Consider the following 24,117-nt stretch of genomic DNA (forward strand, 5'->3'; position numbering starts at 1 on the left):
GTAAGGTGTGGTTGTCTCCATCAGCCTAACTGAGACCTAATTTGATCTTGTCATGTTGTCATTATAATGGAGAGCAAAGATCAAGCAAAAATTGCCAGAAGCTATTTGGAAAAAAAATAAAATAAAAAAAATATCAGGGAGCTTTCAGGAGCAATGTTTCCTCTAAGATCACAGTTTGGTGACCTACAGTATATCTAATAATTTATCACACTGACCAAATAATAATATATAGTCAGTCCATGTATGACTAATAATTTACCACATTGACCAAATAATATCTTGTCTAATAATGTGTCACACTGACCAAATAATCTTGTCATAAGTGGATATAAACAGGTTTATAAATGACTTTGTAAGTTTTGGTGGTACGTAAATGATATTAGATGCAGGGACTTTAACATAATTTAATGGATTGACCACCCTCTTTCAAACTGAGAGAAACCAGTGTCTGTGGAATTACAATACACACACACACACACACACACACACACACACACACACACACAGAGCAGACAGTGATGGTGTCCTCAGGCTTTCAAACATTAAGTCTCTTCTAAGAGGATCCTGAGGTCAGGAATGCTCTGGCTGAGGTTTCTGAGGTTGGAGCTCTAAACCAGTGAGGAAGAGATGAGGTTCAAAATGCCGCTCTGCAACCCCTAACATTGGATAAGATGAAAGCTGAATGCTCCCTGTGGGGACATTGGGTCACACTGGATAATGTAATGGAAATGTAAAAAAGAAAGAAATAAAAGAAATAAAATGTCCCTCTAGCTGGGTAAAAAATAAAGGGCTCATATTGTAATTCTTTTTTTTTTAATTGTTATATTTTTGACCCATTTAGAGAGACATTTCATTACACCCCTTCATTCCATGTGCGATAAAACTGCTAAACTGCACAAAGACTGATTGACTGCTGACTGACTGTTTTCTTAGCTGACTATCCGATTGCTTGACCTGTTTGCAACGTCTCTGTTTTTATTCATCTATAGCTGCAAAAAGAATTTCCCCTTATTATCCCCTTGTTGGGATAATTTAATTGAACTGAAAATTTCAATCCATTTTCAACCACTGCAAATTTCAATCCACTTTCAACCCAACCCCCACACCCACCCAGTGGAGATCCAGGCCTCTCACTCCCCAGTAAGGCCAAGGTACTCCCTCCCTCTGCTAGATAAGTGCTGCAAGGCTCCTTCTGGTCTGCGGCATTCTCTGCTTAGTTGAACTGTCGGTCTGTGGCCTCTAGGCCTGAAAATTACAGCCCTCTCCCATACACCACTTCCAGAAAATTCCCCATGACTGCTAATGACCCCGCCACACCAGACCCTCCATACTCCCTGCTGTCACTTAGTTTACTCATCACTCTTTGTTCTGCTTTTACTGGCTTTAGAAATTGTTGAAAAATCCCACACTTTAGCACTGTTAAAAAGTTGTTGAAAGGCATTCTGGGGAACATAGGAGATCACTAACTGAAGTAGAATTAGGCAGGTTGAGGGAAAGTGGGTACATCGAAAAGTAAATTACAACACTTCACAAAATGACTCCTGGAGCGAACAATGCAGATTGATGATATCGAACAGTATAAGAGTAAGAGACCTATCCGAAGGGGGAGTTTTTCATTTAATAACACTATTCTCTTGGGGCGTTCTGGTGGCTCAGTGGTCTAAGGCGAGTACCATGTAACCGTGACGTCCTGGGTTAGAATCTGGCCCAGGACCTTTGTCGCATGTCATCCCCCTCTCTCATCTCATTTCGATGTTTCCTGTCTCTCTACTTTCACCTATCAAATAAAGGCAAAAATGCCCAAAAAATAATCTTTTCCTTGGATTTGCTGTTGATGAAGCCATAGTTTAAGTTTAGGTGGCGCTCTTTTTTTGTCTGTTCAGCCATGGTGGCTATGGCTGCTCCTGCTAATTACCCAGGTCTTCTATTTTTTTCCAAACTGGAAACGTAAAAAAAACATCACTTCCTGTGCGGCAGAGGATTTTTTCCAGGAAAGGCCTACAAGACACCGTTTAGAACAGTGAATGTAATGTGAATCCCAGGACTTTTGTTGCATGTCATCTCCCAATCTTTCCTTTCTCTCTCTACTGTCCAATAAAAATAAAAAAAAAAATAAAGAAAATCATCTTAAACAAAAAAGAACTGGCTGTAGGGTGAATCACTGCTGGAGCTCCCCATTTCTTCTCCCTGATGTCAAATCATGCTTTCTTCTCTCCCCTCTTTTCCCATACTCATAATCATCATACTATAAAGCCTTCTGACCCTCCTTCACTTCCTTAGTGTCACCACATAACAAGGAATGTCTGATGGAGGGTGGGAAACAATCAAGTCCAGCCATCATTCATCGCTGGTGGTTCTCATGGTCTGTCTCCTCCTCTTCATCAGCATAGTGGAGAGACCACTGGGGATGGATGTTGGAGTTTCCTCAAAGTAGAGAGATCCGAAACAGCTGATGTTTTTAATAGACAGAATTTATTACTATTTATAATGAAGAACTCAATGAACCCAGAATGTGTGGCATGTATAGCTGTTTGTGGAAAAGTGTTTGCATCTACACTAGCTTTCATATAGTTGCTGTCATACATATAGTCATAAACATTCTGTGTGATCTTTTGGCTTCAGAAGACTTGGATTATGCTGCATGAGCCATTTTTGGAGTCATTTTATGGTAATTTTTTGCTCTTTTTGGAACTCTAAAGAACCGGACCCCAATGACTTCAGTTGTTTTGGAGAAGGCTGCTATGGAGTTGTGCTGGCAGCCTCCCTGTGTGTTATATTGTCAAAGAAAGTTCACCTGTTGTGCAACTGGCATAAGGGTGAGTAGATAATGACAGAATTTTCATTTTTGGGTGAACTGTTCCTTTAACCCACCCTTGGCACTTCCTCTCAGGGGAATGCCTGCTGCCATCTTCAGTGTAATTCCATTATAACTCAAGCAAACTTTCTGAGATCGACCCTTCCAGTCAGCAACCATGTAGATTTCAGTAAGTAAACAACATTCAGAGAATTGAATTATGAAATTAACTCATCTCATGTATTACACTTTGCTCTGTGTAATTATTATTATTATTATTATTATTATTATTATTATTAATTATCAGGCCTGCTTAAGGGCAAGTGCGCTCCCTTTCAAATAACCTGCTCCCCACTCTGACCCCGTCCGCTGCTCTGCAAGTGGCCACTTGCGTGACGTATGGTGCTATAAGTACCGAGTGGAAATCGAGGACGGCCTGTTAAATGACTAATAAAATGAGACCTGGATAGTTAGCATGAGCAGCGATAGCCACCATGACTGAACAGACAAAGAGAAGAGAAACTCAAACTACATCAACAGAAAATTAAAGGAAAAAGACATCACAGTACTGGACACACTGTTTGATTGACAAGAGATCTCTGGGAAGTGCAGAAACACCACAGCAATGACCGTTTGGCACCAAAGATGGAGACAAAATAAAAACACCACAGTAACTACAAAATGTGCTCAGTAGAGCACAGAACTCTGCCATGTCTGACAACACCCCGCAAGGCTTCACCCAGAGACATTACAAAAACCATAAGAAGGCATGGCCCAGTGGTTCTTCCCTGCACAACCTTTTGATCAACCTTTTAATATTATGTGAATCTGTTCTGAAATGCACAAACATGCACCTTTTTGTGGAAGACCATGCCCACCACCACGCCTCCTTTTGCCCAATCTGCGTGAAAAGCTAGTCAGTTGTTCCTTGCCCTGTGACAAGGCTGTAAATAAAATCTAGTAGTGATACTTGAATTTGTTCAGAAGTTATGCACCTTTTGGTAATAGGCCACGCCCCCTTTCGGCCAATCCATGTAAAAAGTTAAACAGTTGTTCCTTGCCCTGTGACAAGCATGTAATCAAAATTTGAGGTTATGCACCTTTTGGTGATATGCCACGCCCACTACCACGCCCCCCTTTTGGCCAGTCGACATGAAGTTAATCAATTCGTTCTTGGCCCATAGCCAACCTTCATCCCAAGTTTTTTTCACACGGGTGAAAACATAATGACTGACTTAGCACCAAAGATGGAGACAAGATAAAAAAAACCCACAAAACATCACATTTATTTAAGCTGCTGTAAAAACTGTGAGTAGATTCTATGCAAGGAACCCAGGATCATATAGCCCATCAATAGGCTCAAACCTATTGATTGAGATGAAAGTGATTAGATGTTATCCATTGTAGTATTACAATATAAATTTTGGTTTGAGCTCATAAAAACAGGGGAAAACAACGGGACTGAGGCAGAGTGAGACATCTTATTAATTACACACCAGTAAAATGATGCAAACAATATCAGTACATCAACAGTGAGCAGTGCAAAAGGTTAGTGAAATGCAGCTTAAGTTACTTCAGGCCTACATATAGTGTGTGTCCTATGCCTGTAGAACTCACATAACATTAACAATGTATGGTACAGGTCAACCTATTACCTAAATATGCACAGATGTACAGTAGTACCTTGTAAGCAGTCAATGTTTCTTGTAAGTTGATTAAAAAATAGTTTATAGTCAAGATGAAAACAGTTATGCTGTCCAGTAGGTGATAAACATTGGAAAATATCATCAAATGCCATGTTCGCGTTCACGTTTTACTCGTTGGAACGCCCACATTTATAATCATTTTTATTTATGAATGTAAAATCAACCAAAAATGAACTGCACTGACATGCACTCACTCTTTGTAAATAGTGTTGATTGTATCAGTGTGACGATAACTGCTTATGAACGGTTTTCCCCAGTTGACATCTTGTATTTATGGTGACTCTAACCTGACATGACATGAACGTGGCATAAAGCTTTGGTTTCTTGCTATAGTGTAAATTAAAAAAATAATACAGCTGTGGTATAATGATATACAACTAATCCTATAATTGCTCTAATAACTCAGCTCAGTCAGTCAGTGAGCTTGGTTAAAATGGTCTTTATAGTCTTTCTCCTTGGCTTGGTTCTCTAAAGGCATTGGTTAAAGCCTGCTGTAGCAAAAACATAATGGAACCGGACAGATGAGAGAACGTGAGGACAGATTATGTGGTGTGTGGAGAAAAAATACGAGTTGGTGGAGGTCTGACCTTTGTGGTGTTAAGAGATGAACCGTAGCTTCACTGTCACAGTCACAGGCATACCCACACACACTATGGTTCCACTGATATATTGGTTTGCTGATATAAGGGCCCAATATTGTCTTTTTTATTAAAAACGAGATCTGGTCCAGTCTGATATGATCGATATGATGCAGTTTGTTTGATTACCTATTTTTTGTAGAATTGATCAATACTACACCGGTTGCCTGTGGAATGCCCTCAACCTCAACTGATTCTCATGAGACATTTTTATCAGATTCCATAACAATCAGCATGAATTATTATTATTATTAGTGTCCCATGATAGTCTAAACGCTGTTTCAGAGGCTTTTCTATCCTGACAAGAATAAAATTCTGGGAGAATCACTGAATACTTGGATTTTGTTTGGCATACAAATGGTCAGATTTAAAGATATTCAATATTGGCACTAAATATCAGCAGTAGCAATCCAAAAATATATCCGTATTGGTGTCAGCCTTCAAAAACCCATATCAGTCGAACCCTAATACACACACAGAGCACATAGCAGAGAAACAGTTTTACGGGATAAAGTCCATTCTGTGTGTGTGTGTGTGTGTGTGTGTGTGTGCAGAAGTGCACATCAGCATAGGCTATCTGTTCTAAGCCAAGCCAAGTTAAATACACAACCACCTGAAAAACAGCATGAACTTAAAGTCCATCGTTCCATCGGTCCATTTCTCTCCTCCTGTAAACACCATCAGAGTCAGATCATCCGCTGGAAGACAAAGCCTGAAAAGTTTCGCCGCTCATTAGATCCCTCTGTTCTGTCGTTCCTCTTCTCTTCTCCTCTCTTCTCTTCTCTTCTCTTCTCTTCTCTTCTCTTCTCTTCTCTTCTCTTCTCTTCTCTTCTCTTCTCTTCCACACAGCAGCCTCGATCCTACAGTCAACACATCTGAATCCATCACGCAGCACACAGTATGACCTAGATGGTGACATCTGTGAAGTCTCGTCTGGCAAATCCTTTCTGGAAGGCATAAAGAGACAATGCAATTCAATGTCACACAAGGCAACAGATCATGTAGTCATTGTTTGGGCTAATCATTTAAAATGATGTCACCCAATGCTTGTATAGTATAGAATATGGTCTTTGTCTGTGGATTAATTTGTGTGCTGCCATACGTCATATCGAAGACACTGCTGATTGAATTTTGACCAAACTTGTGGGAATGACTTATCTCACTGCTGCATAGATATACATTTTCCTTTATACCACATGCAATAAACATGCTTAATTTGCACATAATGTAAACAGCTGCACTTTCTACTTTCTGCTTCTGCATTTTTGCACACTTTAACACTTTATTTTGTTTTAAGGGACTCTTATTGTATGGAATATATTCGTTTGTATTTGTACTGTACTACGTGGCTTTGTGTTGTTATCGTTTTTATTGTGCCTTGCTGCAAAATGAATTTCCCCCCGTGGCACAATAAAGAACTGAACTGAACTGAACTGAACTGAACTGAACTGAACTGAACTGAACTGAACTGAACTGCTCTGAACTACTCTGAACTGAACTGAACTGAACTGAACTGAACTGAACTGAACTGCTCTGAACTGAACTGAACTGAACTGAACTGAACTGAACTGCTCTGAACTGAACTGAACTGAACTGAACTGAACTGAACTGAACTGCTCTGAACTGAACTGAACTGAACTGAACTGAACTGAACTGAACTGAACTGCACTGAACTGAACTGCTCTGAACTGCTCTGAACTGCATTTTCAAAATTACAGTGAGTGGATCTGGTGTTACATTGTCTGTTTTGCCATCTGTCTGTTATATTGTGGTATAATATTGCAAACACTGCTAGTTCCATTTTGGAAAATTGCAGTTATTGATCACAGAGGGGTACTTCTTCGTCTGTTCATTCATTTGGATTGGATTTGGATTTTAGGATACATCTTGCCAGTGCGTTTCTGCATTGTCAATATCTCACTCTGGCACAAATGTGCTATGAGTTTCCCCTGAGACTTTTGACCTGTTTGACCAAGTTTTGTCAAAATTAAATTACCTTCATTAGGCCAATCAGTGTAATTTGTAAGGATGGCTGGATGTGTGTAGCAAGTTTTGCGTTTCACTGCATGGGGGACAAATACACAAAAGCATAACTATCAAGATATAATAAGTTAAACTAAGCATTCATAAAAGTGGTGTTAGGTCAGGAAAGGACCGTGGCCAGCCGGCAGACAGATAAACAGATGGCCTTTGTTTACTCTGTCAGTTTCAGTCATGTGGGGGGTGGAGTGGGGGGGTGGGAGATACGGGAAGAACATAACAAACGGTGTCCGGTGGCTGCCAAATCCACCTCACCAAACCCTGGTTTTATTCTTCCCAGAAGACAGAAGAGAGACAAACCCAGAATGCCTCAGTCAGATTCTCTACATTCCTCCAGTCTGAGAGATCAGTCAACACTAAAAAAAACCCTCAAAACCCAGGCCAAACACTGGAAGTGATAGACTCAAGTCAAGTAGACATGAGGTAAAGTAGGGACCCTTGCAAGAATGCACAAGTAGTGTAGTTACATTTGAAAACAAATGAGGAAAGGAACTTGGGCTTGTTTATTCAGTATCATCTTTTAAATCACTTCTTAATACACACTTTTGTGGACTTACTTTTATGTAATTTCCTTGCCCACTTCTAATCCCCGTTGTTTTTTATGTTAGATACACTTCATAGTAGGCATTAGATAATTAAGATATAATTTAATAGGATCTATCAGTGTGACATTCCAGAACAGACTGGTAAACCTTCTTGTCTATAAAAGGAGTTGCTCCCCCTGTTCCTGTCCAGTCTGCTGTAATCCTGTTAGCCAGTCACTCTGGATCTTTATCAGCTTCACAAACAGGGAAAAAAACAGTTTGCTCATGCTTGGGCAGCACAGTGGCTCAGTGGTTAGTACTATCGCCTCACAGCAAGATTTGAAGACTCTGAATTGCCCACAGGCGTTTTGTGCATGATGGTATGTAAAAAGCCCTTGGAGACTTGACTGTGATAAAGGGCTGGATAAATAAACAAGACTGCTCTCTGTTGTATGTTAATATGTTCCTGTATCTAGGTTTATTCCCAATTGAAACAATTCCCAGTCAAGGATGTGCTACAATTTTCCAGTAAATAATGTGTGAATGTGAGAAAAAAATGCCTAATTGAACACTTGGCCATCACTGCAACCCTGAAATTATTTACTTTTTATTTCAATTCAATCAACAAAGAATATGAAGGCGCACACTAAGTAAAAATAACATCATCCATGACTTCAAGCATCCTGATTCCATTACTATCTACTGTAACAAGTCGACTAGCAGTTGTAGCATCTGACAACCATAGATATTTCATGTTGTCCTGTGTAATCATGACAAATGACCACTTCAGATCTGTTGTTTACCAAAACCTAATGCACATTTGTGATTCTTGTTGTGCTGCATGAGACGAGCACATGATTTTCCGTCATCTATTTTAAGCAGAAAAAAAGAAAGAAAGAAAGAAAAAAAATGTTTTTACAGTAAAAATTGCATCATCTTTGATTTCCCAACGTGTGGCTTGCATAATGCCTCGACAGAAACGATTGAGACCTCCCCAAAGCCATGAAGATGTTCATTAACTCCAAAATGTAATTGATATCAGCTACAGGGAAAATATTTGCATTTGCTGAGCCAAATTATTTCAAGAGAAGGCAGAGCCAGAGGCTAACAGGGCCCAGGCTTTCAGGGTTAAAAGGGAGAGGGAAGAAGGGAGGAAAAGGAGGCCAGAGGGAAAAAAGGAGTGGAGGTCAACTGGGACAAAAAACGGATGTGTGCAGATGAAAAATAGAAAACCATCTGGTGGAGACAAAAGGTGAGAGAACTATGTAAAAACAACACGAGCTCTGCCAACACCCACACGTTTTCCTCTCTTTATATTTCAGAATCGCGCCTTCATTCGCAATGTACCATGTCAACAGTGCAGACACATTTTGAATGATGAGTTTAGTTCTTTGTGTCTTAATGTCTATTTATTGGGACAATAAGTAAAGTTTTTTACTGTCCCATAGCACAAAATTACCATAATATATTTGTGGGGGTTGATAGGGTTGTTGATCAATAACTCAATGTCTCAATAATTGCTTGGCCAGATGCTCTGGCTTTCAAAACTCACTCTGTGTTGGAGACAAAACTCCCCACCCATTGGAATTTCAAGACAACCCCCCCCCAAAAAAACAAAAAAACAAAACTTAACACTGGTACCTACAGAAACAGAAACTCATACATTTCCAAATGAGCAAATGACAAAGCAGTATTATTATTCCAGTATTGTGCATGGTGATATATTACCTACATGTATTTAGACTAGACAAGCATTAAGATGGACTGACTGGTTAAGTTTGGTAGAGGCTACTATTTAGGCAAGATTAGAATTAAGATAGACTGGCGATAAGATGGACTGACTGGTTAGGGTTAGTAGTGGTTAGTAGACTAGCATTAAGACTGATTTCTGGGACTAAAGTACTTAGTATTTAGGCTAGACTACCAATAAGATGGACTGACTGGTTAGGGGTTGCAGTGGTTAGTATTTAGACTAGACTAGCGATAAGATGGACTGACTGGTTAGGGGTAGTAGTGGTTAGTATTTAGTCTAGGCTAGACTAACGATAAGATGGACTGACTGGTTAGGGTTAGTAGTGGTTAGTAGACTAGCATTAAGACTGATTGCTGGGACTAAAGTACTTAGTATTTAGTATTTAGACTAGACTAACGATAAGATGGACTGACTGGTTAGGGGTAGTAGTGGTTAGTATTTAGGCTAGACTAGCAATAAGATGGACTGACTGGTTAGGGGTAGTAGTGGTTAGTATTTAGACTAGACTAGCGATAAGATGGACTGACTGGTTAGGGTTAGTAGTGGTTAGTATTTAGACTAGACTAGACTAACGATAAGATGGACTGACTGGTTAGGGGTAGGAGTGGTTAGTATTTAGGCTAGACTAGACTAACGATAAGTTCTACTGACTGGTTAGGGGTAGGAGTGGTTAGTATTTAGACTAGACTAGACTAGCGATAAGATGGACTGACTGGTTAGGGTTAGTAGTGGTTAGTATTTAGACTAGACTAACGATAAGATGGACTGACTGGTTAGGGGTAGTAGTGGTTAGTATTTAGACTAGACTAACGATAAGATGGACTGACTGGTTAGGGGTAGTAGTGGTTAGTATTTAGACTAGACTAACGATAAGATGGACTGACTGGTTAGGGGTAGTAGTGGTTAGTAGACTAGCATTAAGACTGATGGCTGGGACCAGAGCATGTGAGCGGACCGGAGCGGGAGCGGGAGGATTTTGGGTGGAGCGGTGAGCGGATTTTTTAAAAAGCTGGAGCGGCGCCTTATCTCCCGCTCCATCCCGCTCCAGTTTCGCTCCGGTACCGCTCACACCATGTCGAAGCATGCCTGAGTCCGACCCAGAAATGCATCTGCGCAGAATTAGTCTGGCGATGCCAGGCTAGTGTTTAAGTTATAATTAAAATACAACAATACAGCTTTTTTCTTTTTTGGAGCGGAGCGGAGAGAACTGACAGCTCCGTGATCGAGGAGCGGAAATTCTCACCGCTCCGCTCCGCTCACTCTGGCTGGGACTAAATACAGCTGGCCAGTGTATCATGGCCCATGGTGCCAGTGGTTATGGATCTCACCAGTTTGTAGTCTTTGTGCAGCTTGTTATACTGGAACATGTTGCAGAGGACGGTTGAGGCAGCCTTGGCAGCTTTCAGCGCCCCAGAGCTAAACCAAGATAGAGTAACAGACACTTAGAAACAACACAGACTAACAGGCAGGAAATACCAGACCAAGAGCAGAAGGGAGAAACCCAATTACTATATGATAAACACTTCACAATGATGTGTCAATGAGAATAAGGTTGTGGTTCAGACTGGGTAATGGTCAGCACAGTGGGAGGAGGCTATTGTGTAAGAACAGTAGCAATTCCTGGAAGTGTAAAGCGAAGGGAAGAACAGGAAACAGAGGTCACAGAGACGTCACAGCATTGGCATGTCCAAAGTTTTGAATACACAACACATAAATGATAATGAAATAATAAGGAGCATACAATTCTCTGTGACGCAACTAATGCGAAAATGAACTTATCATAGAAAACAACAACATAACACTAGTCACAAGATTCCAACGGATATGGATTTTGGAAGGCTGATATACCGCTGGTGATATTTTTAGATTAAAGTTGCCAATATTTTGTACCAATATTCAATTTCTTTACATTTGACCATTTTAATGCCCAAAAACAACAGTGATTCCACCAGAATTGTATTCTTAGCAGGGTGGAAAAGCCTCTGAAGAGCATACCGATCATTAGAATCAGTTAAGGTCATGAGCTTCCCATACACAACCAGTGTAGTACTGATCAATCCTATTCTAATGTACTAAATCAAACTGCATCATAGCCAGAGGTGGACGACAGCGACCATATCACATTTTTAATAAAAGGACACAATCGGCCCAAGTATCGGCCCAACTGTTATATTGGTCTAACCCTACTAGACACAAATCAGCAGTTGGGTTTTAGTATAGTTTGAATGAATTATGCTGATATTGCCATGTAGTACAATATGTTTTCACACACTGCATGTTATAGTGTACAGCAGTTTCTGGCATCTTATCAGCTGTTTGTTTAGTCCAGGGTTCGAGATCAGGCCTTGCTACTGTATTTATTTGCACCTATTTGGGCAGAAAAGGACCAATACTTCTACTCCAATTCCCCAGTGTACTACATTGGGTTGGAAGTCAGGAGTTAGAGGATTAAAGGTCAGTCCTACCTGTTGTCATGGGAGGTTTTGATGCCCACCAGCTTGGGCAAGCCATTGAAGTAAGAGATGTCACGGGCTGCTAGTGAGCTGCTGGTGACCAAGTGGTTGAGGGCTCCACAGATGTTGACCACCACCTCGCTGGACGGCTCTTTCTGCAAGCCATCACTAGGCAGCTTAGACACCAGCACGTTCACCACGTTTTTAGCTGCACGGACCAAGAAGGGGGATTAGTGGGTGTCTAAGACGCTTGTTCAGTGCTGTCATGATCTATAGCAGGGCCAGTTGCATAAAGATAGACCTAGTCTTAGACAAACTTGCTATAGACTCTTATATTTACCTGTTCCAACTACTTCTTGATTGTTGTAGATCTCTAATGGGTTGTTTCTGTCTCTAAAGACTCGCTCTCCTCTTCAGGCTCTTTCCAAAAACCAAAGATTTGCCATCTTGTATGAAATAGCTACATTATTTAAACTTCCCACTCTGACAGTTAGGCCGACTCGTTGCCATAATAACAAAATTCTTAACTCAAGATTAGCCAGGGGGAAGGTGGCTAACTTTCCTAGCTCAAAATAAGTCAGTCGTAATATTTAAGTAACAGACAGTCTTAATTAGCCTAGTCCAACCTGAGAATCTAAGACCAGTCTAAGGCTTAGACTAGTCTTAAACTAGCTTTATGGAACTGGCCCCAGCAGGTCACTGTGCCAAACAGAGGCTTTAGGTTCCATTCTCACAAAAATGAGCAAAAAAAGGCAAAAACATCTGCTATTGGCTGATCTTTGGTGCCACCAGTACAACAGGTGGTGACATCACCTGGTACCAAAGACCAGACAATAGCAGATGGCCAGTTTAGTACCCTACTTTTCACCATTAGATGTCAGGCTTTACACAGATTTGGGTTTGGGGTTTAGTTACTCTTTAAGCAAACTAATAAATTAATTGTCATCAATCATCTACTCTATAGGGGGTACCTGTTGTGTAAATATGAAGTTTATATCATATATTGTTCTTCAGTTATTGTGTTCACAAGAATCTGTCTACACACAGACAGACAAAGACGTAGACGCCATACTGTCCCGCATACCATGTAACAGGAACCTGCGGATTACCGCTTTAATTAAATACACTACACCAGATAGTTACGCTACAGACTACAATAAATCCAGTTTGTTTTTATCATAATCATCAATCCTGGTGTTTGTGACCGGCAGTATGCGTCTCACCCATGTGGTTCTTGTTGGTGGCGTGTCTGGCCAGGTTCCGCAGCAGGCCAGTCAGTGGTCTTAACTCCATGTCGCTGTTGGTGTCCAGCAGATCCAAAAGGATGGGCAGCATCCTCTCCTGCTCCAACACCACACCACTCAGCACGGACGACCACTGACAAAGAGGAGTTCACATTAGTTTGTACTGGGTTTAGATGAACTCAGTTAAGATGAAACTGTATTGATTCCTGTGGGGAAATTGGCTTTAACTCAGTACGCTGTTCCGCACAGTTTCCAAGTTTACACAGTACAAATCATCAGAGGCAACAAGAGCATGGACGGTGAGATCCTGGGGACGTATTGGTGAAGTAGTTCACACAGCTCCAGTGTAAAGTTCTCTCTCCACTCATCTTCACTGAACTCCCTCACGACCACCCGTTCCCACCAATCCTCACTCTATCCTCATCCAAAAACACCGGGGTGCAACAACTCCATGCATTGTCTCCTTCTGTTCAACAGGTCTCCCAAAAGTAGGCCTATGGCTGCAATGAACAACATGATGTGATAGAGTAGAATCATGGCTGTAATTGTTTTGGCTAAATTTGATAGTGGCAGGACAGGAGACAAGTTATTGTTTTTAAAGAAGAGAAATATTGTATTTCCACAATTCTCTCTGTACAATCGAAATAACTAAACAGGATTATTATGGGGAGTTGTCAGTTTATGCAATCATGTAAACTGCTTAAACAGACTGTTGCTTTACTCACAGTATTGGCAATAGTCACATTATTGTGCGCATGTAAACATAGCCAAATATGACTAATCGAATGCAACTTTTTCAATCGCTTAAATAAAACAAACTACAGCCAACAAACAAAATAATGGAAACACGTTTTAGTGAAGGACGGATAATACTGAGTTTGACTATTAGATAAGTTCAGTTGGTGGCCCAACTGTTTGCTGTTTTTGTTAGATTTAAAATGTGTTATCAAAGAAAGAACCTGGAATAGTGTGTCTCCGGCTGTTCATTCCAGACCATTTACACAATCTTGTTACAATCTTAAATTCAGACATCCAAATTGACCAGTTTATCAGACTCGTGCAATGAATTAAATACACAGCGGTATCAAAGTCAATTCTATTGATTGTGTGCAACTGTTGGTTTTCTTGCAGAAGCATGCAATTGCAACGTATGTTAAAGTTAAATCAGACTGTGCAGGGCATTCTGGAACGTGTATGTTCATGCATGTTTCATATTTTTATTATAACTTTCACTGGCATTCTTTATGATTGTATGTCTACATAGTGATGTGTGTGGAGATCCTACCCTGGCATCTCCTACAGTGATATTCTGCAGGGCTCCTATGGCAGCTTCGCGGCTGGTGGTGCTGCTCTCGTTGTTCTGCAGAACAGCCTTGTACAGCGCCACCACCTTAGGGTGCCACAGCCACTCGATGCCCCTCGGCTGGCGAGACACCTCTGACAGAATGGACAGATCCTGGTTATGCTGCTGTGAAAGGGGGAGGAGAGAGAGAAAAAAAGGGATGGTGATGGAGGCATACCCGTGTTAGCCACTACTGTCTTGTGGACTCACCTGTGGAATTGCAAATAAACCGTTTTGTACTTTTATCTTTCAGCGTCGGAGATAAACTGTAAACTGTAAAGTTAACGAGTGAGTAAGCTGTTGTTCCAGCATTACCGACAAATACACAATAAGAAACCTGCATATATGTTTTCACATTGTAATAGTCCTTTTAAAGTCCAAACCAGAATTTGCTAGGTTGTTACCTGACCTATTAGAAAGATATTTTGGCAAGAGTACAAAAAAATCAAACTAGAATGGGAAGGTAAGCCAAACAACCTCTCTTTGGGTCGGACTGTTTTTCACACACAAATTGATCTCACACCAGAAATGACCCGCACCATTGTCCACATGGAAGAGGACTGAGACCGCCAATTTTTAGTGAACCGTCTGCAAGTTTTTATCCGCACCCGAGTCTACATGTTGTGTTCACACCTGTCAAAATGAAAATCTGCACCAAATGATATAGGTGTGAAAGCCACCTTAGATACTATAGAATGATACAGCGTAAAAGTAGTAGAGAACTGGGAAGTCCATTTTGCACTTTGCCAGGCAAAGCTATTGCTCATGAAACCAAAACATATCAGTAGGGAGACAAGGAAATCGGATTCGCTGTTCATGGCCGATGACCACGAAAAGTTCAGCCACGGCCAACGTTTCTCAGCTTCTTGACCGTCCACACATCGGCTGAGTTTCCCTGGTCACCCATGACTTCTGCTGACTTATTGATTATATTGCTCGCAGTGTGAATGCGAGGTTAGATGTCATCAATTTGTGATGCTCAATACATTCCAGTAACTTGTAACTTCCATAGTGTGTGACTTGGTAGGGTTTAGATGTAGTGTGTAACTTAATGTTCTGAATAGAAAGGGATATTGATGGTAGTGTGTATTGTAAAGTAATGTTGTTAACAAGGTGCAGGTGACAGCAGGCTTATGGTGCTGTAGATTTATGGAGGTGTAGCCTGATGTTTTCTATGGTACTCACTGGTATGGTAGTGTATCATTCTGTTAGACTCTGAATTGGGCCTCCATAGGAATGCTCACCTTGGATTATGGCACAAGGGATATTAACATCATATCCTGTGTATTGATAAATGCAGTAATTTTATGATGAAGTGTTGTAATTTACTTTTTTGGTGTACCCACTTTCCCTCAACCTGACTCTCTATGTTTCCCAGAATGCCTTTTGACAACCCCCAGAAAAGGGGAGTGAACTTGCTGCTTTCAATCAAAGGTGGGCGTATGGGAATAAAAATATAGTTAGCTAGCCAACTAGTGAACATTGGGCCATGTCTATGATTGCAGCCTCGCCCCTTACTAAAATGGCATCATTGCAGCATTGCATTCTCGTGGTCTATGTTTGGCTAGTTATCTGCAGGAATAAGCTATATACACCACCAAACAATAAAATGTAAGGTACATCGCCAATTGCTGTTTTTTAACAGTGTTAAAATGTTTTCGGGTGGATTTTTCCTTTTAGAGTTTTCATTTTGACCTGTCGCATTCCACCAAGTCTCATTAAAGTTGGAAAAACGAATGGACAAACCATTCAGTCATGGGGAACAGTGAAAATACAGATGTAGAGAAAAGGAGGGAAAGGAGAAGAGGAACCAAGGGATGTATGTGAAAAGAGGTCACATGAGTCCTATTCTCCTCGCCCCAAAAAATCCAGTCTGAGAATATACATGCAACGGTGGCCTGATACTTAGCCTCCATTAGCCGCCATTGGCTGCTATTGAGCTATTATACTATTGAGAATGTGATCCACTGCTTCTCTGTGCTGCACTGGAAACTGATCCTCCCTGTGGACCTGAGGCCAGTGCTAGGGTCTGTACCTGCTAGGCCACTCATTATGTAGCTAATATCTCTTACTGAGGCTGAGGGGAAGCACCTAGCTTGCTCACTGTCATCCATAATGTCCAATAGTCCCATTTCTCTGGTGCAGGTGAATGTCAACAGTCTCAACTAATGAAAGTAAACAACAGAACACTAGTCATGAATAATAAAAAAAATGTCTGAAATATTACTTTTGTCTATCTAAAATGTTTAACATGAAAAACAATTTGGGGTCAAAAAAGAATGCAGGGTATCTCTAGGTTTCAGAAAGTCAAAAGACTTTTCAAGACCTTTTTACTGCGACCAGGAATTGGATTTAACAAAACAAAAAGCTGTCAAAAACAGTTTGTTCTGATTGAACCTTGCTAATGAAAGTTCTGAAACTGAGCGCTATAAGAATCAGAACAGGAAATATTTAGGGAAATGATGTCAAACATGTTTGGCAAATTATATTAGCTCTGATTTGTATTCATCTAATAGTGGACATGCATGTGGGTCAAACTTACTGTGACTAAGTGGAAGAGTAATGTAATAAACATAATAAAATAAAACCAACACTACTGCCAATCCCATTTACATCTTTGGTGAACCTACACAATTCATAGCATTAGCCTAATTACATTTCCCTTACTTTCCAACTCTTTACCATTGCATGTAAAGCATCTGTTGATACCACTATCTAATTTTCTACATGCATTAACTGCCATTAATTTCATGCTTTGCTTTTCAAGGCCTTACATTTAGATAATATAGCACTTTTTCAGACTTTTAAAAGACCCGTGGATACGCTGGAATAAATTATTTGGCTGAAGGTATAGGGCCAGTGATTGATTTGTGACCAGGTACATGATTTCCATGAGTCCTGTGTTGTACCTCTTTGGTGTTTTTGGTGTGCAGGGTGAAGCACCCAATGGCCTGGCTGTCCCTGGTGACGGAGGCCCTGGTCGGCCCCTCCAAACGGTGGCGGATCGAGGGAGGGAGCTCCATGTAAAGTTGGTAGGACAGATTCCTCAGGACACACAGCGAATTCTCCAACCCCTGGACATGAAGACCGAGGGAGGGAGGGGTGCAGGTGTAAGAAGAGGGAGGCGGAGGTGGACAAGTCATATAATGTTAAATAATCAGTAACAATAATCAGAATCATCTACCCTGAGGGGGAACTAACTATATGAGCTAAAAGTTATAAATGGTTTTGCATGAAACTTTGTGGAAATGTTGGTCATGCGGCAAAGAATTACTGATTGACATTTCGCACAATTGGCCAAAGGGTGGTGGTGGTGGTTTCTCATAAAAAGGCATATAACTTCCAAACGGATTCGCGTAACAGATTCACGTAACACCATTAAACTTTGTGTGCCTCTCAGACATAAGAAGAGGCAAACCCTCCATTATTGGATCAATCAAAAAACATGAAGGTGCTGGAGATCTCATTTCTGGTTTAGACATAGCCGCCCAGCCAGTTTTCCAAAACTTGGTACAGTGGTAGAAGGGCAGCCCTAATGGCTACTGAACAGATATAGAGCTGATTGCCCAAGAGGTGCTGTGATAATCGGCTAAAATACTTAAAAGTGGCTAGAATTTGAACAGGCATATCTCGTGTCCCATTTCAGGTCCAGTCACGAAAATGTGTGCATCTTCTGATGTGAAACAAGTTGGTAATGTGGCATGGAAGAAATTATTAACTTTTGGTGAAAATCCGGCATGTGGAACTGGCATATATTGACAATTGCATAGCGTTGGTGGAGGTATGCCTTCTACTGAGTGCCATCTAGTTACTATTGCTCTTGGGATCATAATTTCTTTCCCCTGTATCAGAAGTTAGCTACTATTGCTCAGTCAGTGAGGGAGGGGGAATATTCTGCTAACTGGTTTATTCATGGAAACAGGAAGACTCAATCACAGGGTATCAAAGATTCATGTAACAGATTAACCTGAGTAAGACCTTAGCCAAAGCATGACCAGTAGCGAGGTTACTCTGACATAGAAACATAGCCAGTGATGATCAAGCAGACTAATATACAGTCTGACAGCTGCCTTGTAGAATCAATGGACACTTGCAGTTTGAGACAATAAGTTCACAAACGAGCGTGATCTCTGTTCAAATGTTTCAGACATTTTTAAAACACAGTTTTACAGTTTGAAAAGCCAACAGTAGGAAAACAATCCACAGGAATTGAAGATTTTGTTATTTTCTTCCCTGACGTGAAATCAAGGTGAAGAGACAGCCCTAGGGAAAACACACTTTTTAGGGTAAACAAAGTTTGACACAACACCGGGAACGTTACCGGACACTGGGTGTCTGGTAACAGCAAATGTAAAAGCTTTCATGAACTGGATATAGGTTGAATTACTATAGTGTTATATCAATCACCAATAGAGAGCAGTAAAACAGACAATTATTTATTATATATGAAAACGTCACAGATTATTACTTTGAAGGATGGAGTTACCTTGTCGTCTGCCTTGTCCTCCTGTAGAGCGTTCTGAATGTAGGATATGAGAGAATCTACCAGGCCTCGCATCTCTCTCATCTTCTGCCTCGTCCTCTCATTCACTGAGCTCAAGTTCCTACACACACACACACACACACACACACGCAGAATGAGAAATACAGTGTGATCTTGGATATCCATCATAAGGATAAGCTTAGATCCAATCAGCAGTTAATGGGTAAAACATTACCTAAGTCATGTGCGGTATCTTTTAGAAGGTTACGCTGTGCCTACATCAGTGTTTCTCTCAGGTTGAGAATTGACTTGTTGCGGTGGTTGTTTGGTGGGCGGAGCTTAATTACTTGTCCTTACCTACAGTGAGAGCCGTGGCCAGTAGTAATACAAAGTTTGGCTCTTTTATGTGATTCGGTTCTTTATGAGTCACTCAGTTTACTAGTTTAACATGTGTACTTGCTCGCTTCGTCGATTCCGCCATTACGAGAATTTTCTTCAGGAATGGGAGGGGGTGAGAGCCTTTTAAAGCGAGGGAGGTGCCAAGCTACTGAGTGGACCGGGAGGAGCTTCGTTCAGGAGCGGAATTTAACAACAAGCTTTAGAAAAGAGGTAAAAACAGCAACACAGCTGGCCCGTGTATCTGGATATTGTGTCATTATGTCTCAGTGAAATCTCCACATAGCACATATTAGTGTCAGGATAGGTTATACGGTTTGATATCGCTTATTGCAGGTTTAAGTTTGTGGAATAAGCAAAATAATTTACTTAGGTGGAGGAATGCAAAGTGTGAATTAGTCAGCTCGCTAGCAGAATTACTCATATCTGACTGCTTATTTTGTTGTAATTCTAAACCTCGTGCTGCAGTGCACACTGCAAGGGTTACCCTGGAAGCCACACTCACTCACTCGCTGAGTCACTCACTCACTCACTCACTCGCTGAGTCACTCACTCACTCGCTGAGTCACTCACTCACTCACTCACTCGCTGAGTCACTCACTCACTCGCTGAGTCACTCACTCACTCACTCGCTGAGTCACTCACTCACTCACTCGCTGAGTCACTCACTCACTCGCTGAGTCACTCACTCACTCGCTGAGTCACTCACTCACTCACTCGCTGAGTCACTCACTCACTCGCTGAGTCACTCACTCACTCACTCGCTGAGTCACTCACTCACTCACTTGCTGAGTCACTCACTCACTCGCTGAGTCACTCACTCACTCGCTGAGTCACTCACTCGCTGAGTCACTCACTCACTCACTCGCTGAGTCACTCACTCACTCGCTGAGTCACTCACTCACTCACTCGCTGAGTCACTCACTCACTCGCTGAGTCACTCACTCGCTGAGTCACTCACTCACTCACTCGCTGAGTCACTCACTCACTCACTTGCTGAGTCACTCACTCACTCGCTGAGTCACTCACTCGCTGAGTCACTCACTCACTCGCTGAGTCACTCACTCACTCACTCGCTGAGTCACTCACTCACTCACTTGCTGAGTCACTCACTCGCTGAGTCACTCACTCACTCACTCGCTGAGTCACTCACTCACTCACTCGCTGAGTCACTCACTCGCTGAGTCACTCACTCACTCACTCGCTGAGTCACTCACTCACTCGCTGAGTCACTCACTCGCTGAGTCACTCACTCACTCGCTGAGTCACTCACTCACTCACTCGCTGAGTCAAGTCGGTGCATTTCATTAGTCGTTTCAAACTGCCCTCGTTGACTTCCCCTCGGGGGAATCCCCTCCTCCATCTTAAGTGCCGTTCCATTACTCAGACCCTGCGCCCCTGCTCTGCAAGTGGCCACTTGCGTTACGTATGGTGCTACGTATTACCAAGTGCCGAGGGGAAGTGAAGGAGGGCCTGTTAAATGACTAATGAAACGCAGCTACTCACTCACTCACTCACTCACTCACTCACTCACTCACTCACTGAACAGTCTGCCTCTTCTGCTTGCCTAGACACCCGCCTACGCTTGCGGCGCATGCGCGACTCACAACTCAATTTCCGCTCACATCTTCATTCGCGAACGAGACTCAATTCTTAAATGGCTGCATGTGGCAAACAAGTCGATTGGCAGAGTGACTCCTGATTCCCAGTTCCTTATGACGTCGTGTGGTATTTTACAAATCTCTGTTTAACACATCTCCGATTTAATTTCACGTTTGCTAGATCGATTTAGATCAATTTCTATACATTGACCAACTTTTTATTTTGTGGTGGCCGTGCCGATATTGTGGCGATGCGGCATACATGAGCGTATGTATGGGCAACATCGTGTGTTGCTTTCAGCGTTTCTCTGGAGAGTGCATGCAATTGTGTACATCCCCTTCCGCATGTATGGAACATGCGGCAGCAGAGTGAACAGGGAGGGGAGGGGCAGAGGAGGATTGTTTGGTCCACTCTAGTCAGGTCCTCTAGTTAGTCAATCGCAATCCCTTTCTTGGACGGATAAAAAAAATGGAAAATTATTAAAATGGGGCTCTATCTAATCTATCTGGGTGGCCACTAATACAGCTGGACAGCGTCAGAGACTAAGGGGTCAAGAGTCACAGGATCACTGGCTATGTTTCCATTCCAGAGTAACATGACTATTGGCCATACTCTGGTTAAGGTCTTATTCAGGTTAATCCTTTTATACTCTGTGATTGAGTGTCCTTGTTATAAACCAGTTAACAGAATAGCTTATTTCTAATATAGGGGAAATAAATGATAATAGTAATAGCAAGTACTACTCGGTGCAATGTTTTTTGTTGATATTAAAATGTACTCATAATGCTGTGTGAGTCTGACTTTGACAGACTGAATTCAAAAACCAAAAGTGAAGGAGGTAAGATGTTTACATGCCACAGTAACCTGTTTAATGTGGAAGTAAGTAAGGCATCTTAGCCTAGCTTGCATGATAATCAAAATTCCAATACTATTCTGATAGTGTTGCAAAAGACTGAAATCAATATTGAATTTTAAAAACGGGTTGTGCAAACTGAAATTCCAATGAATGGAGGTGAATTGTTAGCCTTGTGAAATCACATCTGTTGTGCAACTGTTGTAACTTGGCAAAGCATATCAGTTGTTCTGTGACATCATAGTAGTGCTGAAGTTTTAGATAGTAAGTAGTGGAGCAAATTGTAGATAGTAGATAGTAGTTTTGAATTTTTAGATGTTAAACTTAGTATTGGTAATGAAGTCAAAATTATGGTATTGTGGAAACACTATCTAATGATGTTTACATGTATCAACCCAAAACCAGTTTAGGTAGGTCAGTAGGCTAAGAAGGGTCTTTGGTGTTACCTGAGGCAGCCGGTAGTGTTGTAGAAAATGTCTTTCTCAGAAGGGCTGAGCTGGATGCTGCTGCACAAAGGAATTAGCACTCTGTCTGTAAGCTCTGATAAAGCCTCTCTGGACAGCTTCTCCTTCAGGTTGTCTCTGGAAGACAGATTCCACAGGATACCTGCAGCCACAATGGGGGTGCTACGCATTAAATATCAGATTTGCATATTTCTGTAATGAGTATCATTACAGTAACCTCATGCAAGAGTGGTACAGCGGAAGTGGAAACAGCTAAAAGGGAGAAAGAAAGGGAGAGTTGACATCCCAAATAAAGGAATGCACAGAGTCAGTTTCCTCTCTGCTACATGCTAGTTTTGCAGTTGCGTCAGAAATATCCTATCAACCACAGCTGGCTCCATCATGGAGTTCCACTAGAGGATTGGCTGTTCACAAATATCAAAATATATAACAACCAAGCTAGAAAAAGAGAGATACCTAAAAAGACGGTTGTGGTGTGGGTGTAGGTTCATTCAGTAACATTATAAGTAAAAGTAAATAGTCTGATAAGGTAGATTTGTTTCCAAATGTAGGTTACTGTGACACAGTAGTCTGTCTCATCTATACTCCACACACAAAACACAGCTGTAGCTGTTCAGCCTGATCTGAAATTTTGTGAAATGAGCACAATGTCACGTTTTCCCACCACGAAAGGATTACGTGGAAAGCCTGCGATATTAAAAAAAGGAGTTTTGAAAACAAATTCTCATGTGAAAATCAGATCCGGAGTTGTTGGTACCTGTGATGTTCTTGCGAAGCTCGTCATCGGGTGTGCTCAGGATGCTGACGAGACGCATCACTCCACCAGCATCTATGAGCGCTGCCTTGTTATCGGCGTTTTCGTAGATGAGGTTCCGCGTGGCGCCGGTTGCGAAGCGCTGCAGTTCCTGGTTCTCGCTGGAGAAAAGGTGGACCAGAGCCGGTACGCCCAGCAGAGCTCGGACCTGGAGTGAGAGACATAGACAGGCAAAGAGAGAGGATCAGGTTACACATTAATAGAGAGACATGCACATACACACATGCATACAGTATCTACACATTTGTATGCACACAAACACAACAACACATATATATACTAACACACACAATTAAATGAAACTTTAATTTCCCCTGGGCTGTAGGCAAATCACACCAAGTAATAGGATACATCAAAGTATAAATAAGAATATAAATAAGAATAGAGCAAATGAAGGTTATATAAACATACACAACCAACAATTACAACACTAGAACATATTAAGTAGCAATTTTTTACCTGGTTTTTGGCATCGTTGCTATGGTAACACTGGTGTTGTATATAGGCAGCTCCCAGAACCTGCATGCCTATGTCTGACTCGGAGAGATATCTGACTGCCGTAGCCATGTCCAGACCCTGCATCCTACACACACCCATACACACACACCCATACACACACACCCATACACACACACCCATACAAGAATGTTAAACTGTTTAGGCCATGATCACATAGGATGCTTTTTGAATGTGCCTGTGATTTGGTCATGGCAAGCATATGTCTCCTCCAAACTATGTGCCTTGCGTTGTAGATGTTGAACATATCTCAACTTTGATCAAATCAAATAAATACTACCCATGACAAGAGAAAAAATTAGTAGCACCTGGAGGGAATTAAGCAACCTCGTACAGTTTCCTGATGAGTAATTAATTTTAGCTACATCCTCTGTTTCAGAATTGGCGCTTTATCCTCTTTCTCAATAGCAAACTTTGTGTTGTGTAGCAATGACAATGTTGTAATGCTCCTTTGACCTTTGACCTCTTGCTCTCTGTTACTTGCGTTTAAGTAGG

General features: G+C 41.5%; 2 protein-coding genes across 2 annotated transcripts in view; one reads left to right on the plus strand and one right to left on the minus strand.

The window, feature by feature from the left end:
• Positions 1-24,117, plus strand: part of tssc4 (tumor suppressing subtransferable candidate 4) — a 96,052-nt gene that overhangs the window by 35,125 nt on the left and 36,810 nt on the right. The gene's annotated exons all lie outside the window — the stretch shown is intronic.
• pkp3b (plakophilin 3b) overlaps positions 5,390-24,117 on the minus strand; it is a 31,959-nt gene continuing 13,231 nt past the window's right edge. Inside the window, exons 4-13 of the mRNA XM_071899107.2 lie at positions 23,566-23,689; positions 23,050-23,254; positions 22,275-22,434; positions 18,981-19,098; positions 17,404-17,568; positions 14,438-14,620; positions 13,132-13,285; positions 11,921-12,116; positions 10,784-10,871; positions 5,390-6,085 (exon numbers count right to left, since the gene is read on the minus strand). Coding sequence (XP_071755208.2) covers positions 6,044-6,085; positions 10,784-10,871; positions 11,921-12,116; positions 13,132-13,285; positions 14,438-14,620; positions 17,404-17,568; positions 18,981-19,098; positions 22,275-22,434; positions 23,050-23,254; positions 23,566-23,689 — 1,435 coding nt within the window. The 3' untranslated portion in view covers positions 5,390-6,043. The remainder of the gene's footprint in view (positions 6,086-10,783; positions 10,872-11,920; positions 12,117-13,131; positions 13,286-14,437; positions 14,621-17,403; positions 17,569-18,980; positions 19,099-22,274; positions 22,435-23,049; positions 23,255-23,565; positions 23,690-24,117) is intronic.

The sequence above is a fragment of the Centroberyx gerrardi genome, chromosome 1 (assembly GCF_048128805.1).
Source record: "Centroberyx gerrardi isolate f3 chromosome 1, fCenGer3.hap1.cur.20231027, whole genome shotgun sequence".
NCBI lineage: Eukaryota > Metazoa > Chordata > Actinopteri > Beryciformes > Berycidae > Centroberyx > Centroberyx gerrardi.